This window comes from Myotis daubentonii, chromosome 2 (genome assembly GCF_963259705.1).
Source record: "Myotis daubentonii chromosome 2, mMyoDau2.1, whole genome shotgun sequence".
Classification (NCBI taxonomy): Eukaryota; Metazoa; Chordata; class Mammalia; order Chiroptera; family Vespertilionidae; genus Myotis; species Myotis daubentonii.
The window spans coordinates 64762072-64780002 of NC_081841.1; the positions used below are offsets into that span (position 1 = coordinate 64762072).

Here is a 17931-nt window from a genome sequence, read left to right on the forward strand (position 1 = left end):
ATCTATTTTGTTTGTCAGTTTATTTTGTCATTAGATTCCACATGTAAGTGAGATGATGTGATACTTGTCTTTCTCTGACTGACTTATTTCACTTAGCATAATACTCTCCAGGTTCCTCCATGCTGTCTCAAAGGGTAAGAGATCCCTCTTTTTTACTGCTGCATAGGATTCCATGGTGTAAATGTACCGCAGCTTTTTTATCCACTCATCTACCAATGGACACTTGGGCTGTTTCCAGATCTTAGCTATTGTAAATAGCGCTGCTCTGAACATAGGGGTGCATACATTCTTTCTGATTGGTGTTTTGGGTTTCCTAGGATATATTTCTAGAAGTGGGATCACTGGGTCAAATGGCAGTTCCATATTTAATTTTTGAGGAAACTCCATACCTTTTTCCATAGTGGCTATACAAATCTGCATTCCCTCCAGCAGTGTACTAGGGTTCCCTTTTCTCTACAACCTTGCCAGCACTTGTCGTTTGCTGATTTGTTGATGGTAGCCATTCTGGCAGGTGTGAGGAGATACCTCATTGTCATTTTAATTTGTATCTCTCTGATGATCAGTGACTTTGAGCATTTTTTCATATGTCTCTTGGCCATCTGTATGTCTTCTTTGGAGAAGTGTCTTTTTAGGTCCTTTGCCCATTTTTTAATTGGATCGTTTGTCTTTTTTTTTTTTTTAAGTTGTGTGAGCTCTTTATGTATTTTGGAAACTAACCCCTTATCAGATGGATCATTGGCAGATATGTTCTCCCATACAGTGGGATCCCTTACAAAATAAAAAGAGCCAATAATGGGTTTTAAGCAGAGTCTCTGTGATTGAATTTGCATTTTACAAGTATCACTGTAGCTGCCTTGAGGGCAGCGGAATGTAGCAAGTGTGAGTCCAGGGAAACTGATTATGAGGCTTTGGGATTTTTCTCATGTTACTTAAATGATGAGTAAGAACTCAGCTCAGTTTAGGCAGACATTTACCTGTTTAGGAATACACAGTGTAAAGTCCAGAGGAGCAGTGGCGCTGTGTATCTGTTGAATGTATTTAGCATTTCTCTAATCAAGTATCATTTAAGTCAGTTTCTGAAACCGAGCAGCACTGGAAGGTAGCATTTGTCAGACTTTTATCATCTGAAGAGTTAGTTCAAACTCCTGGTGTCTACGGAGATAGAAGTGCTTGCTGTGTAGAAGGTTGTTTTTTGTTTTAACTGCTGATCTGTATTTTCCACGTGCCCATCTAGTCATTTGTCTCCCCACAGTTCTTCTTTTGGCAGGGGAATGTGGGAACATTAGGGGAGATAATGGTTCAAACCACTTCTTAGTTCATGTTGGCACAGAAAATATAGGGGCTAAGAATAGCTACAAAACGATGCTTTTCTCAGTTAATGGTGACATCCGGCATTTTTCTTGCCTGTACCATTCTTGGCTTGCTAAACTTTTGTTTATCTTGAAAAAAGTAATGAATGGTTCAACAATGGGAAAATAAAGAAAAGTAGGACAAAAAAATGCTCCATAGGCCTTTCATTTTGGAGATAGTCTAGTTATAATTTTGATAGAATTGCCTTCCTTTTTTTGTGATTTATTTTGTTTTGCCACATATTTATGTTTATTTTATAGGTACTTTTTTGGATCAGAGTAATTTTATTTTGTGTTACATAGTTGTAATCATATATATATAGTCAATTTTTAAAGTTATATTTTTAAAGTATCTGATGTTTGCAATGTCGTATATCATGTATCTATATGTAGATACTTGATATAAATATATGTAAGTAAATATAGTATATATATTCGACCACTGGATTTTTAAGATGTCTGTCTTTTGTAATATAAAGTAAGAGTGGGATAATACATTTATACACAAGCTCATACAACCATTTTATTTTATTTTTTTAAAATATATTTTTTATTGATTTTTTACAGAGAGGAAGGGAGAGGGATAGAGAGTTAGAAACATTGATGAGAGAGAAACATCGATCAGCTGCCTCCTGCACACTCCCCACTGGGGATGTGCCCGCAACCAAGGTACATGCCCTTGACCGGAATCGAACCTGGGACCCTTGAGTCCGCAGGCTGGCGCTCTATCCACTGAGCCAAACCGGTTAGGGCAATCATTTTAAATTATTCCATCATTTGGTGCTGCACACAGACTTTAAAGTTTATTTCTGGGTTTCTACAAACCAGCTGTGGATCCATGAGACCTAAAGTTCACAGCATAATCCGAAAACGCGAGTGCTTGGGGAATGCGGGGGCTGGGCCCCATCCGTAAGAATAGCCCGGCCCGTGCTGGACCGACCTGTCTCTGCCTCTGGGGGCTGAAGACACGAGCCTGTGCGCAGTACTAAGTCCCCCGGTGCGTTGTTCCCTGTCAGGGGTCTGAGGAACAGACCGTCGTCTACGCGGTGGGCAAGGCGGGCCGCCAGGACTGGCAGCACGTATACACCGCGGTGACCCGCGGCCGCAGCAGAGTGTACGTCATTGCAGAAGAGGCTCATCTCCGGAGCGCCATTTCCAGGAACAACGTCCGCAGAAAAACTCGTTTAAAACATTTTCTGCAAGACCAGCTCTCCTCAAGCTCTGCGTCTCCGGCGGAGGGTGCATCCCCGTCCAAGGGCCCCGAGGACAGCAGAGGCGCCAGCACACCGCCGCCAGCATCCCCGTTCCCCGCAGCCGCCGCTCACTCGGTGACCGATGATGGCCAGGCCTCTGCGGCTGCGTTCCAGGCGTTCGCCTGCCCTGGCGGGTGGAGAGGACCTTTCCCTGGTGAAGTGAATGCAGGCGAAGATCCATCCCAACCGCGAGGGTCCAAAAGAACCTGTGCCATGGCTGATGAGAGTCCCAGCAAAGTCCGCATGGTAGGAGTGATGTTCTCACGTGCTTGGCTTTACCTAAATGCCGCTCACCGCAGTTGCTGATGTGTGCGGGGCGCCTGTGTTTCTGTCCGTGTGGCGTTGGCTGTAGGACTGAAACAAGTGTTTTCTCACGCCTGTTACGTCCTCTCTGCTGCCCCGCTGGTCCTGGTGGTTTCTCCCTCAGCACGAGGCAGGCATGCCAGGCGGCCTCAGGATGGGCTTGCAGGAGAGGCTGCTGTGTCTGCTGCACCTTCTTTCTGCAGATCCTTCTCACCCTCCCCTCCCTGTTGTAGGCCTAGTCTCACTTGTCTCCTCACAGCTCCATGGAAGCGGCTGGTTCCAGTCACCTTGTCAACCTGAGAGGCCTGTCCCTAGGTCTTGTTCTTGACTGTTTCCCTGACATTTCTAGTAGTTTTACACGCTGCCGCAGTTTCAGTGTTTTTTCCCCTTCCTTTCAGTGGTGCCTGATCTCACACCTCCCCCACCTCTGTCTCATCGCCCCCTCACCTCTTCACTCCCCGTCTTGTGTCTTATCTTCCCTCCCTCGGATGGACACACCTCTCCAGGGCTCAGTTCTTCTTTCCTTTGAGGACCCTTTCCACTCTCTAGGTTTCAGCTGTCACCTTTGCACTGATGATTTGTCAACCAATAGTCTCAACTGTCCACTGCATTCCAGGTGTTGGGGACTCAGTGGTAAGTGACAGTCCCCACTCTCGCACTGCTGGCCTCGGGTGGGGACAAAGGCTGTGCTTCCCCGAATGCTCTTCACACTGAAGAGGCGGGACGCACCGGCTCCCCAGGCTGCACCTTTGTTCCTGGGATTGACTTTCTGGGACCACGGCCCAGCATCTGGCTCTTTTTTTCTGCTTTCTCCACTTCAAACAGCATTCTCCCTGTTACACAAGCCGGACTCACCTTGCCTTCGCCCTCTACCTCCAGCTGATAGATTTATTGCAGAATGTAGCTCTCAGGAATTTCTTTCATTCTATGAAGTCTGGGCAATTTTAGAGCCTTACTTCATTTTTTTGGATGATTGCTGACCCGCTGCCTTCCCCCCTCATTCCCATCCTCCTAGAACACTCTGCACCTCGTTACCAAATTCACCCCCTTAACTGCTCAGCTCTTTCCTGTGTTAAAAGCCTTCAACTTAAGTTCCAGACTGTCTAGCTTGGCATTTGAAACCTTGCACAGTTTGACTCCAGCTCTCGGCATCATTTTATTTCCCCACTGCTCTATTCCTGCGTTAGTCCAGCTAGTCCTCATTCACTGAAATGAACCAAACTTACTCTCATTTCTTCCTTTTGGCTTTTGCTGTGCGACTTGGTTTGGATGCCTTATTCTCTCTGCCTGCCCTCGTTTAGCATTTGATGGAAGTTTGGATCCTCTTCTGGTCGCTGACCTAAATGTGGAGGGCGGAAAACAGCCCCTTCTCTGACTTTGTTGACATTACAGTCTACCAGTGGGTCATAGGCAGAAAATACAAGAGAAATAAAAAGTTCAGGTCGAGAAAGATTCTATGACGAAAAGAAAGGGAATGAGGTAGGGAATGGCGGGAGCCGGGGCGGAGGAGCGCGGCAGGAGGTGCTACTTGGCCATGGGGGTCAGGGAAGGCCTCACTGAGGAGAGCACATGTGAGCTGATCAACCAGCAGCCCCGTGAGGCTCAGAGAAGTGCCTCCAGGTGGAGGCTACAGAAGGGGCAAAGCCCGAAGAGGGAACGGCCTTGTCGGAAGGGAAGCGGCTGATGTGCCAGTGGGTGAGGAAGAGGGTGTGTAGGTGGCGATGCTGGAGAGATGGCGGGGCCGTGGGAGGGAGGTGGGGATGCGCTGGAGCTTTAGCACAGGGGTGACCCTCTGTGTGCTTACAGTCAGCCGTGTGCTGCTGTGGAGAGTGAACTCTGGAAAGTGCGGTGGGAGCAGGGAGGCCAGTCAGAAGGCTGTCGTAGGGAAGGTGTAGGGAGGAGCAGGGAGGCGATGAGAAGCGGAGAGATGCTGGATGCACTCTGCAGATGGAGTCAACACGACCTGCTGATTAGATGTGAGGGGGTAAAACAAAACGTTATCCAGGCTGGTTTCTGGGTTTCTGGTTGAAGTAACTTGGTGAGTGGCAGGGCCGCTTCCTGGGATGGCAAGGCCTTGAGAAGAGCCGGGTAAGGTGGACTCACTGAGGAAGCCAGTGGTGGGTGGGGGAGTTAGGGACTCAGGGTGGGTTGGGGTGGGCAGTGGTGGGTGGGGGGAGTTAGGGCCTCAGGGTGGATTGGGGTGGGCAGTGGTGGGTGGGGGGAGTTAGGGCCTCAGGGTGGATTGGGGTGGGCAGTGGTGGGTGGGGGGAGTTAGGGCCTCAGGGTGGATTGGGGTGGGCAGTGGTGGGTAGGGGGGGTTTAGGACTTCAGGGTGGATTGGGGTGGGCAGTGGTGAGTGGGGGGGTTAGGGCTTCAGGGTGGATTGGGGTGGGCAGTGTCCATGTGGGAGTCATTTGCATAAAGTGGTACTTACAGAACTAGGAGAGTTAATTTCAGGAGAGACCACAGACAGGCCTGGCAGAGGAGGAAGAACTAGCGAGGGGCCTGGAAAGGTGTGAGGGAGGGAGAAGGAAAAGCGGGGTGGTGGGAGGGACTAGGGTGGGCGCGTGGGGGAAGCCGTGGGGCAGCGTTTCTGAGGAGAGAGGGTTGTGTCTGGATGGACGCCCTGTGGTCGGGGAGCACGTCTTTATTTTGGAGGGCGCATTGAGGCATCCTAGGGTGTTGCTGGCACGGTCCAATGGAGAACAAGGAGTTCATGATTCAGAGACGGGCAATTGCAGGAATGGTGTCCGGAGGTGGGTCAGATGGGAAAAATCACGAGTGTGTAGGTGTTGCCTTTAGATGCAGTCGGGACGGGGACGCTTCTTCCGCTGCAGCCGGGCGGAGCGGGCACCGTGTGCTGCTGGGTAGAGTGGAGGGCGGTGTTCTCAGCTGATGTCCTCCGCCTCTCTTCATAGTGGAGTTGAGCTCAGTTTCTGTTTAATTCATGAAACCCGCCCTTTCTCCGAACCAGCACTCTCTCCTGTGTACAGCACGTGCAGCCAGTTTGACTTATTGAGGGCAGCATGCCGATCCCGCGGGAATAGCTCAGAAGTACTTGGTGGTTGTGCGAGGAGTTGTGAATATGTGGCATTCCGACCTCTAAATAAACCGACCCTCAGAGTCTGGTTCTTTCATGTGCTCAAGTCCTGCGTGTTCTGTAGCCCCCGCTGTGCGAGTTCCTTTGAGAATCCCTTTCAGAGGCAAGAAAAGACCCTTTTGACTTTGTATAAGGGAAGCAAACGTCTACTGGGACCTATTTTTGTTTTCAGAAATAATCCAGTCCCATAGTTTTATGAATCAGATGATCCAATTTGGATAATAGCATTTTGTGAAAGAAAAAACAACAACGGTGGATTGTGAATTATCTGGGTGGTTAAGTTGCTTTCTGTGCCGGCAGCAGACTTGCTGGGGCGAGGCTCAGGCGCCCAGGCTGAGCCGTAAAGCCGGGATGGAGCCGGCCTCTGTGGGAGCCCAGGGGAGCAAGTCCCCACAGAACCCGCCTCTCCTAGGCTGAGTTCCGGGGAGAAACGTCTGCCTTCTGACCCCGCAAGGGTATGAGACAGTTAAGCAGTTCACTGGGCGTGTGCCCGGCAGAGGGCCCGGTTGGGAAGGACTGGCACATTAGGCAACGCCAGTCTAGAACAGTGGCTGGAGCAGGGCATGTAAGGGCGGGGCGGGCTGAGCTGAGGACAGTGGGAGGGGGAGAGGGCCGCTCTACAGAGAGTACATCCGCTGCAGCCATGGAGAGCCCGGAGCGTTGGAAATCTGTGGATTGACGATTATGGAGGTGACTCTGACTGGAGTTTACTAGATGATGGTTAGGCAGAGGCTAGGGGCTGAGTTCCCAGCAAAAGGATGCTTTGAGTAGCTTGTACAAAATGATTACACCCTAAGTCAGGTGGCAGCAGCTGGGGTGGAGAAGAGACACTGAGGGGTACAGTCGATGGGACTTACTGGTCTGTTACTTACATAGGGGGGTCGGGCCTGAAGGTGACTCCAGGCTTCTGGCTTGGGCGTCCAGGTGGGTCCAGGTACCGTCTGTCAGGACTGGGCACAGGTCTTGTGGGGAAAGTGATGCAGTTGGACATAGTGGGGAGGAAAAGTTTCTTGTTTTTCTTCTTAGTAGCAGCAGGCTCACTGCTGACTCTCAGCTTCTGCCTGTACTCCATGGGATGTGGACTTTCCATCTCAGCAAAGCATCTCTTTTTCTGAAATGAAATGTGTTAACTCTTAGCAAGGCCATGGGGTAAGGAAGGCTCTGACCAGAAAGCGAGGCAGCTCCAGGGAAAGGATCTGTTTCTGAAAGTGCCTGGCGATGCATTTCTCAGCAGGAACATGGTGCGTGGCTGTGGTTTCTGTGGGGGTGCCCGGGGAAGGTGGCAGCGCGATCCCTCTTCAGCTCGGAGCTGCCTCCGGCTGAGGCCGGCATCGAAGAAGACCCGTGAGCAGAGTGACGGCCCAGTGCCGGCTGATGCCACGGCAGGAGGGCAGCCGCGCAGCCACGCGGCGCCAGCTGTGGATTTCCTTACAGGGTTTGCCGGAAACATGTGGCATTGACAAGAATCCCTGGAAACGTGGACTAGGATTGAAAGCTTCAGGGCTGGTGAATTAGGAGCCTCTGGGTTTTCATGACTGTAGGCTTTTTGGTGCACTGAGATGTGTTGTTTCTAACGGGCCGGATGCAGTGCCAAGGGCTGCCACCCCCTTGCTTTGCACTCACACTGCTGCACGGGAGCCCACCAGCATGTGATCCCTGCAGATGCCGATGCCGGGCCCTCCGAGGTGGCAGCGTGTGCTTTTCCACGGACTCATAGCTTTGGCTTTTGGAAAACATCCTAAAGGAAATGTTAACCTGATTTTTTTCTTTGTCTAGCTTCCCCCCACCAAGAAAAAGGGGGGGAAAACAGAAATCTCCCTTTAAATGAAAACACGTGTGCAAACATTCTCAAATTTATCACATAAAACAGCGACTTCCAGATTTTTTGAAGGAAAATAACATTTTAAATTTAAAAATCTAGGAAAGACATAATCACATAATTCCTGAAAAAAAGGTAGTCTTTGTATTAGGATTCTCTAGAGAAAGAGAGCCAATAGGATATGTGTCTGTCTGTCTATGTATGTATCTGTCTGGATTCAGTTTAAGGAATTGGCTCATGCCATCGTGGAGGCTGGCAAGTTCAAAATCTACAGGGTAGACCAGGAGCCCAGAGAAGACTTGTTGTTGGCAGCTGGGGAGAGGCCAGTGTTTTCTCTGTTAAGGCCTTCAGTTGATTGAAGGCCCATCCAGTCATGGAGGGCAATCTGCTTTACTCACAGTCTACTGATTTAGATGTTAATCTCACCTAAAAATTACCTTCACAGAAACATCTAGAAATACATTTATCAAAGTAAATATCTAGGTACCATGGCCTAGCCAGGTTAACACAGAATGTGTGTGCTCATGACCATTGACTTTAGCTTTGCGATCACTGACTGTACCAAGAAGATGCCAGTGGCATGGCAGTGTTCCATCTCGCCGCGCGTAGGGCCGTCAGTCACCCAGCTTAGGCAGTCAGTCACCCAGGCCTTTGTGCTGAGAAGGATCCCGCTCTCGTTATCATGTTCTGCAGGTATCATCTTGAAATTCTTAATTTCTGAACATGGGACCCTCATTTTAATTTTGTACCAGGTTGTCAAAATATATAGTGGGCCCTGTCCACACCTTTGGAAACTAGGTATATGGACTCATTCAGCAAATAGTCCCTTCTCCATGCCAGTGCCAGAGCTGGGGCTGGGGTACCGCAGCGAGCAAAGGCAGACGTGAGCCCACAGGAAGGAGCGGACCCCGCTTGCGCCGGTCTGCGTCTTCCCAGCGATGGGGAACGTGTCGTCTTCCGCAGAAGCAGTCAGGGGGAAAGGAAGTGCAGAGGGCAGACTGACTACACTTTAACAAAACTAACCTTTTTCTTTTCTTTTCCCCAACAGATGGAAGAATCATCTCCACAAGTGTCTTCCAGACTTCAGAATTTGAAACTAAATAATTTAACCCCCAGGCGACTTTTCAAACCCGCAGATAATCAAGAAACTTAATTTTATTTTGGATTGCTCATAATCATTTGTCTATTTTTTTCCCATTCAACACAAAATGAACATCATCACTTCAATGTATCAAGATAAAAGAGGATGTCTATAACCGGAGTTCTCTTTTAAGGTGTTTGTGCTAGCAGGTGTTTTAAATTCATTTGATCAAAGAAAACCTTAATGATTTCAGTACCTGTCATCACGAGAACTGATAGCAGTGGACATAAATGAGGGAAAATGATGTCATATATATTTTTAAAACTCTGTACTTTCAAAAGTGTTTTATTTTAGGATAGTGCCTTATTGACTTCCACGATCATTGTGCGTGATCCTCGCCCACGGATGAAGCAGTCGTATAGATACACGGCAGCTGCATCTTACCGCCCCAGTTCCAGGACGGCGTGTCTGCCGCAAAGTGGTCGCCCTCCAGGCTGCGCTGGCTCCGCCTCACCGGGGCTTCCTCCTGGAAACCCCTTTTGAGTTGGGAGCACACTGGTTTTTATTTTCTTAATTTGAGATACAGTGGATGTGTAGCATGGTCTAAGCTTAAGGTGTACAATGTGTTGATTTGATACTTACATTTTGCAATATGATTACCACTATAGCATTAACTAACGCCTCTATCATGTCACATAATTATCATTTTTGGGAGGAGCACATTGTTTTGAAGACACTCTACTTTGGAAAAAATTTTTCTTTTTCTAGAGTTTTATTTATTGTTAAATAGTAAAATGAATAGTTAAGATTTACATATTATCCCAGTGTTTTAAAAATAGCCTTATTGAGATAAAAGTCACCTACAAATCACCCATTTACAGAGTTGAGTGGCTGTTAGTATATTCGCAGTTGTGCTACCAACACCACAATCAGTTTTAGAATATTTTAATATAATCTCCCAAAGAAGTCTTATACCTCTTAGCTCTAATACCCTCATCCCCTCCAGCCCTAGGCAACTGCTAATCTATTTGATCTCTACAATAGGCTCTTTTTACTTCTTTGATTTGCATAATATTTTCAGACTTTATATTGTACCATGTATCTATCAATGTGTTTCATCTCTCTTTTTAAAAAAGGGATAAAAACAATTATGTATAAAAAGCTAGCATTGTTTCTTTTATTGGGTAGATGTCTTGGGTAATCCAGTCAAGGACAATCACTCAATCCAACTTGAAGCCTGTGTCCTTCCTGTACTGCGGGAAAAACTGGCGGCATATACTGAGGCCATTTCTCCATCAGACTGCTGGTTTGAGCTGATGGGGCACGACTGGGACCCCTGGCTGACTTGTGCAGGTGGCTCCAGAAGAGTTCAGGTGACGCTCTTGCTTTCAGTGATGCCATGAAGCAAAGAGCCTTCATCTCTTTTTATTACTGAGTAATGTTCTGTTGTATGGATATAGCACATTGATTCATTCATCAGTTGATGGACATTCGGATTGTTTCTACTTTTGGGCTATTTTTTTAAAAAAATTTTTTTATTGATTTCAGAGAGGAAAGGAGAGGGAGAGAAGAGATAGAAACATCAATGATGAGAGAGAAACATTGACTGGCTGCCTCCTGCACACCCCACACTGGGGATCAAACCGACAACCCGGGTGTATACCCTGACTGGGAATCAAACCACGACCTCCTGGTTCATAGTACAATGCTCAACCACTGAGCCACACCGGCCAGGCTACTTTTTGGCCATTATAGCTAATGCTGCTATGAACATCTGTGTACAAGTTTTTGTGTGGACATATATTTTCATTTCTGTAAGGTGTATAACTATGAGTGGAATTGCTGGTTCTTCCTGTAACTCTATGCTTAACCTTTTGTTTTTTTGTGTGTGTTTTTTTAAAATATATTTTATTGATTTTTTGCAGAGAGGAAGGGAGAGGGATAGAGAGTTAGAAACAACACACACTCCCCACTGGGTATGTGCCTGCAACCAAGGTATATGCCCTTGACCAGAATCGAACCTGGGACCCTTGAGTCTGCAGGCCGATGCTCTATCCACTGAGCCAAACCGGTTAGGGCTGTTTAACCTTTTGAGGTTAAACTGACAGCCTGTTTCCCAAAGTAGCTGCACCATTTTATATTTATACCAGCAGCATGTGAGGGTTCCAGTTTCTCCACATTCTCACCAACACTTGTTATTATCTGACTTTTTTATTATAATCATGTAGTGGGTGTAAACTGATGTTTCATTGTGGTTTTGATTTGCATTTCTCTGTGGCTAAGGGTGTTGATCATCTTTTCACGTGTTTCTTGGCTACTTGCATGTCCTCTTAGAAGAAATGTCTACTCAGATCTTTTGCCCATTTTAAAATTGGGTTATTTTTCTTTTTAGTATCTATATACATAAAAAGCCAGGGTCTGTAATGTCCAAAATGACCGAAGGCTTGAACAAATGCCAGCAGGGGGTGGGCGGGGCAGGGTGAGGCGGGTGCGGTGAGGTTGTTAGCCTCCGGCCCTGGTGGCCCGCTGCCTTGGCGGTGGACTCCAGCAGGACTTGGGCCCTCCCCTCTGTGGACCAGAGGCCCTTTTCCTGATACCATGTTCCCAGGATCTCTCAGACCCATTTGTGGAAGTCAGGACACACTGCATGTGGTCATCCCGCCCTGGGGACTCCCAGGGCGGACAGCAAGGGTGGGCTTCTGTGGGGTCCCCTCTGTTATGCGATCCAGGTTCGCTATATCCTAATGTTGACTCTGGCAGGACTTGGGCCGGTCCTCTGCGTATCCGAGGTCCCGCTCCCTATACCAAAACTCCCAAGTCTCTGAGACCCAGATGCAGAAATTGCCTATCGTTGTCATCCCACCCTGGGGACTCCCAGGGCTTACAGCAGGGGTGGGCCTTGGTGGGGTCCCCTCTGTTGTGGCATCCAGAGTCCCTTTAGTGTTTCCTTGGGGTCCTCACCTTGACTCTTGCAGGACTTGGGCCGGTCCTCTGCATATCTGAGGTCCTGCTCCCTATACCAAAGTCCCCCGAGTCTCTGAGACCTGGATGCAGATCCCTGGGTGGGATGATTCTGTTCTAGGGTCCAGGGTCCCTCCCTCCTCCCTCATGTTCCTCATCTCGAGCCCTGGCAGGTCCTGGGATCCTCCCTCTGTTGACCCAAGGCTGGACTCCTCAGATCAAGGCCTCACTGCCCTGAGTCCTCGGCAGGAAGTCAGTGTCCATCCCATCCCATACCAAGCCCAGCAATTCCAACGCCTGCTGGCAGGGGCTGAGATGGATTCCGTAGGGTCCTTTAGCCCTCCCTCTGATCCGTACTTAGACAGGGCCTGGGCCTCTGAGTCTGCAATCCTCAGACCAAGGGTCTGACTGCCCGAGTTCCCTGAGGAAGTAGGATGGGGGTGGGGGTAGGGGGTGGGGGAGTGTGGAGGGGAGGGTGGAGGGGTGGAGGTGCAGTTTTCAACATACAAACAGGAAGCCCAACTTTGGGAATTTAAATTCCTGCCTCATTCATCTTGTATTGTTAAACCCAAAATCTAGATACTATACCTACTATGCTCACCCCCAAGATTTTAAACAACTAAGATAACCAGTTGAGCAACTCTATTAAAGACAGCCTAAAGGCAATGATTTCAACCTTGAAAACAGAAAGCTGGGGAGAGCCACAGTGACAGTGGAAAAGGGGGGTGAGATGGAAACTTTCTCTGGTCGTAGCCAGGAAGTGAATGGTTTTCAAGGTGCATAAGAGCAGCCTGTACTAGGGAAGCAGGATGATTCACATCTCCACGGAGACCGTCACATTACCTTAAAAGATTTTAGGTAAATCTTATGAAAATGAGCTAATGGTGAAGGATGAGAAAGAACGATGAACCACTGAAATGGGTGGCCCAGGGAAACGTTTGGAGGAAGCATCATCTCCCTACCATGTGACCCGTCAGAATTGAACATGGGGTCAATAAGTTTGAGAAGGCTTAGGAGTGCTAAAGAAATGCCCCCTTTCTCTTGCCAAAGCATCTCGGCCTCCTCACCCCTCCCCATGGAAGTGTCAGGATGTTGCTTTGTGATGTTTAAGTTTCTCTCCCAGAGCTACCATTAGCTGGAGGAGAGGCTTTCTGATTAATTAAAGCCTAGGGGGATGTGGCCCCTCATTGTCCTGGAGAAAAGCATATGTTCAGGAGGCCCGGGGTAGGGCCCTGGGACACTTTGACATGGTGAAGATGACCAGGAAACCACAAACTCCTGGCACAGTTATGTAACAACCAACCCCATTCACTAACAGAAGGTAAAAGAGGAAGAAGCCCTGTTAAACCAGGTCCAGTGCCCAGGATGAAAGGGCCGCACCCAAACTTCTCCTCCTCCTCTTTAGTGGCATCTCCCCAAGACTCCCTGATCTTCCCTGGCAGATTCCATCCTCAACCCATACTTTTTCTCATGAAGACGTTTTTCCCTTTCATCCCAACCATTTCCTCACAAACCAATGTCCTGCGCTCACTCTGTTGTCCTTTCAGGTACTAAAGACATCCATGAAGGTGGAAATCCCTTGAATTTAAGGGAATTCAAGGAAAGGAGCCTTTCCAAAAATTCCTACCCCTTCAAGAAAACCTATGAAAGCTATAAAGCCAACAATATGTGGCCATTATCACAGGCCAAATGAGGAACTGAATAAAAATGATCCAGAAACAGACCAAGACGATGTAGAAAAATTCATCACTTCAAGTGATAACTTGGGCAGCCAGTAACTTCAGAGCAAGGCCAAAGACCTCAGAACTATCTATGAAGTCTCTGAAGTCTGGCCCCCAAGAAATGCTGACAGTATGGAAGCCAAATTTTACACCTACAGGGTACACCAATAGTGATGATTAAAATAAAATTGATAAGGGGTTCACTTCCAGTGTAAGCATAATTTGCAGACAATTTTTATTAAATTTATTGGGATAACATCTATACTAATAAAAGTAATATGCTAATTAGACCAGGAGACTTTCCAGAGACCTGGACGTCCTTCCAGACAAAACCATGGTGGTTGGGCCGAGGCAAGGTGGTTAGGGACAATCAGGCCGGCAGGGGAGAGCAGTTGGGAGCAATCAGGCCATTAGGGGAGAACAGTTAGGGGGATCAGGCCTGCAGGGGAGGGCAGTTGGGGTGACCAGGCTGGCAGGTGAGGGCAGTTGGGGCCAAACAGGCCGGCAGGCAAAGGCAGTTCAGGGCGATCAGGCTGGCAGGCAGAGTGGTTAGAGGCAATCAGGCAGGCATGTGAGCAGTTAGGAGCCAGTGGTCCCCGATTGTGAGAGGGATGTTTGACTGCAGGATTGGGCCTAAACAGGCAGTCGGACATCCCCGAGGGGTGCCAGGTTGGAGAGAGTGCAGGCTGGGTTGAGGGACACTGCCCCCCCCCTCCAACCTGTGTATGAATTTCGTGCACCGGGCTTCTAGTTGAGATATAAGTTCTTTACGTAGTCTACAGAGAAGCCCCTTATTAGAAACATTACTTGCAAAAAAATTTTTGCATTTTGTGGATGTTTTCACTTTCTTGATGGTATCCTTTGAAGCACAAGTTTTGATATCATGCAAATAGAGATTTACTTCTTTCAAATCTGGGTGCCTGTTATTGTGCAGGTGGCTCCAGAAGGGTTCAGGTGACCCATCTTGTCTCAAATCTTGGGTGCCTTTTCTTGTCTTACTGCCCTGGCTAGAACTTTTAATAAACGGTGAAGCAGAAGTGGTGAGAATGGATATCCTTGTCTTGTTCCTGTGAATTTACAGGGTCTGCAAGGCAATCTGCAAAAATGCAAGTGTTGGGACTATTAGTGTAGTTTGTTTTCTTTAAAGATAGACTAATTGAAATTTGTATATTTTTAATACTTTATGTAAATATTTCATAGAATACATGTATGTTCTCTGAGGGCAGATGCCACCTAAAATAAACGTGCCTTTGTCCTGGGTGTGTTCCTGTCGGCAGACTGTTCCAGCACTTACACGTGTTCACACCTTGTCCTCACAACAGTCCTGGAGAGCAGATACAACCTTCGGTATGACAGGTGGGGAAAATGACTCCCAGTGAATTTCATGCCACCAGTGAGTTGGCATTCCAGGTCTGATTTCAAAACCTCTGCTCTTCCCACTCTTCCATGCTGCTTTTCAAGTTTATGGAAAACCGCCCTCTTTAAAAAATCATGTAGCTTCCAGTTGTGCAACCATCATCGCAAGAGATTTTAGAATTGTTTCATCATTCTAAAAAGGAATTCCACACTCCTTGGGCATCCATCCCTCCCCCCCCCCCCCCCCCCGTTTCCCATTCCTAGGCCACCAGTAATCTCTATGGATTTGCCTATTTTGAACATTTTATATAAATGGAATCATACAATAAAAAAAAAATCATGTAGCAATAAGCATTGTGTAAGACTCAGTCTAGAACATGAAAACACTTTCAAAACACACCAAAAAAAATGCATGCCCAATTTTTTTGGCTTTTTAAAATCACTGTTTATTCCATTTGGTAGAGGGTGTTTTTTTTTTTCCATACAAATATTTGCAACAATTTTGAATTCCCCAAAACCATACATACACGATAAATACCATGCTATTAAAGTATTAAATTTGTACAAAAATACTTTACAGTTTAATACTTGTTTGTTACAAATAAAAATACATATTTAAGTGACTCATGATCTTTTTTTTTTTTTTCTAACATGATTCTGCTCTATACTTTCTTGCCCTGGCGGTCCTGAAATGTGATCGAAATGATATATTTCTCTGCACAGAAAGAAAGGTGAACTTTTTCCTTAAACAAAGGACACAGTGTTCAAATGCTTCATCTAAGCGGTCGGTCGTTTGAATTATTGACCAAAATGAAACAACGTCTGGAAAATAACTGTTTCAATGTGGATATTCTACAATCAATATACAGATCTATTTGTTTTTACATTCACCAAATAACAGTTATTAGTGTAACTATTCAAAATATCTGAACAAAGGGAAACAGTTGCTGACGAACGTTGAATGCAACTGTCACAGTTTATTGCTCTGAGGGATGGTAATAATTGGCAATGCGTTTTGTGGAAAGTGTATTTACAGTCTCGGTGCGTGGCATGGCTCAGAACAAAAGACAGTCCAGTGTCATTTTTTAAGTCCATGTGCTGTACACCCCACAACAGAACCTGTTTTTAAAACACGTCAAGCAAGATAGTTTGATTTGCCTATCCTTAAGAGAAACCTCGTTTTAATAGACTTCATTCTTAAATTCTTAGTTTTGAATTTTTAAAAATAAGATAACTAGCTGTCAGTGTTACTAAACACCCTAATTCATTATCTGAGATTTTCAGCTATTAAAAATGTGTCCTTAAAGGAAAAAAAACCCAACAGGTAACAAGACATATCCTGTTTGATCATTTGTTGCATAGGGAATAGCATACATCTTAGTTAAAATCATTCCTATACTTGGGCAAAACAGTTCCCACCACCTATTAGGAGCTCCCACGTGCATCATTGCGGAAACATCTTAGGATAATTTTCTACCTGCACCCCTCCCCTCGCAGCCGCCCGGCAGTCACCAAACTAGTTCCCCCAGTAGAGCCAGCTTTACGGATTAATGACTTCCTAGTAAGAAACTGATTTCAAAGTGAGTTAAGGAAATTATCATTGAGACTATTTTCAAACAGACATTTTCCAAAAATCGATAGGAAGATGAGCTTGTAAAAAATGCCCTCCGATGTTCATTGTGGGAGGGGTGGCCTACCTCTTTTTCTGTTTCTTTACCATTGGGCTTGGCAGGGAATCGTCCGCCACATACCATAGTGATCACCAAAAAAGAAACCTCTTCTACGTGGAAAGGGAAGTGAACATGAGCCATGAGAGAGATTTAAAAGACCCCTGTGCTTGCAGTTAATGCCACGTGATTATCTGTGCTTCAAACGTCACAGAAATCTTAAAGGGATTTTTTTTAGCACCATGTAGATATTGTCTTTTGTCCTGCTTTATAAAAAGCGTTGCTATAATGTATTAGTGGGCTCTCGAATCTCCAAATTACCACCATGGCTAGGCTGCTGGAAAAAAGCACTGTTCTGTTCGCTCCATCCTCCCGGGAGAGTCTGGTCTACAGATTTCTGGGAGGCCAGGGGGTTTCTACTGATCACCAGGTCCAGCTTGTTACCAGATTCCGCTATGAGCGGCACCACAAGGCAGCAGTCAAAGTCCCGCGTTCGGACGTGATTCACCTGAAAGGTCAAGGAGGGCCATCCTGAGTCACTGGTGCGTTCTTCCAATCATCCCCAAACCCAGAGGAGCCCTTCAGGCAGAAGGAGTTGTCTTAAAGGTATTCAAAGCTGCACCTGTACTGACAAGTCCATCCCTGCCCTGGGAAGACCATAACACACTCATTGGCGAACGTAGTCGCTGCTACTCAATGTTAATGCCCCGGGGAGCTGGGAACAAGGACACATCGCCCCCGTGCAGAACAGACTGCCTCGCTCATAGCAGGTGTTCCAAGTGCTGAATGAATATTATCCCCAATTTACAGATGAGGACAGTGAGGCACAGAGTGGTTCAGAGATTGGCCTTAAAGAAGCAATTGGGTAAGTGGTCCAGCTAGGATGTGTGATCCCAGGCATCTGGTGGATTCCAAAAACCCATTCTGTCTTTTTTTTAAAATATATTTTTATTGATTTCAGTGAGGAAGGGAGAGGGAGAGAGAGAAACATCAATGAGAGAGAACCATAGATCGGCTGCCTCCTGCACATCCCCTACTGGGGATGGAGCCCACAACCTGGGCATGTGCCCTGACCAGGAATGGAACAGTGACCTCATGGTTCATAGATGGATGTTCAACCACTGAGCCACACTGCAGGGCAAAAAGCCCGTGCTCTTGACCATGATGCTGAACCACCCTCTTAAGGAACCTCTCCCCCCCTCTCCGCCCCCCACCTCAGCGCACACAGGCACTCATCTCCTGGCTTTCTCTTTATTCTTCACCAACGAAAGTTGTTAAAATCGACATGCTGCTTCCATTCTGTGACTTTCCATTCTCTCCC

At 47.0% G+C, this 17931-nt stretch overlaps 2 protein-coding genes across 7 annotated transcripts in view; one reads left to right on the top strand and one right to left on the bottom strand.

Annotated features, from left to right (window-relative positions):
* The window catches only part of HELB (DNA helicase B), a 50557-nt gene extending 40491 nt beyond the window's left edge, over positions 1-10066 (top strand). For 2 of the 3 annotated variants that reach the window (XM_059683524.1, XM_059683526.1), the window contains 3 exons: positions 2366-2848; positions 3455-3538; positions 8873-10066. In XM_059683524.1, the coding sequence (XP_059539507.1) occupies positions 2366-2848; positions 3455-3538; positions 8873-8977 (672 nt within the window). In that variant the 3' untranslated portion in view covers positions 8978-10066. The remainder of the gene's footprint in view (positions 1-2365; positions 2849-3454; positions 3539-8872) is intronic. The other variant, XM_059683525.1, reaches the window with a different exon arrangement.
* Positions 10067-15361: 5295 nt separating this feature from the next.
* Positions 15362-17931, bottom strand: part of GRIP1 (glutamate receptor interacting protein 1) — a 681581-nt gene continuing 679011 nt past the window's right edge. For 2 of the 4 annotated variants that reach the window (XM_059683530.1, XM_059683528.1), the window contains one exon: positions 15362-17118. In XM_059683530.1, the coding sequence (XP_059539513.1) occupies positions 16894-17118 (225 nt within the window). In that variant the 3' untranslated portion in view covers positions 15362-16893. The remainder of the gene's footprint in view (positions 17119-17931) is intronic. The other 2 variants (XM_059683529.1, XM_059683527.1) reach the window with 1 other exon arrangement.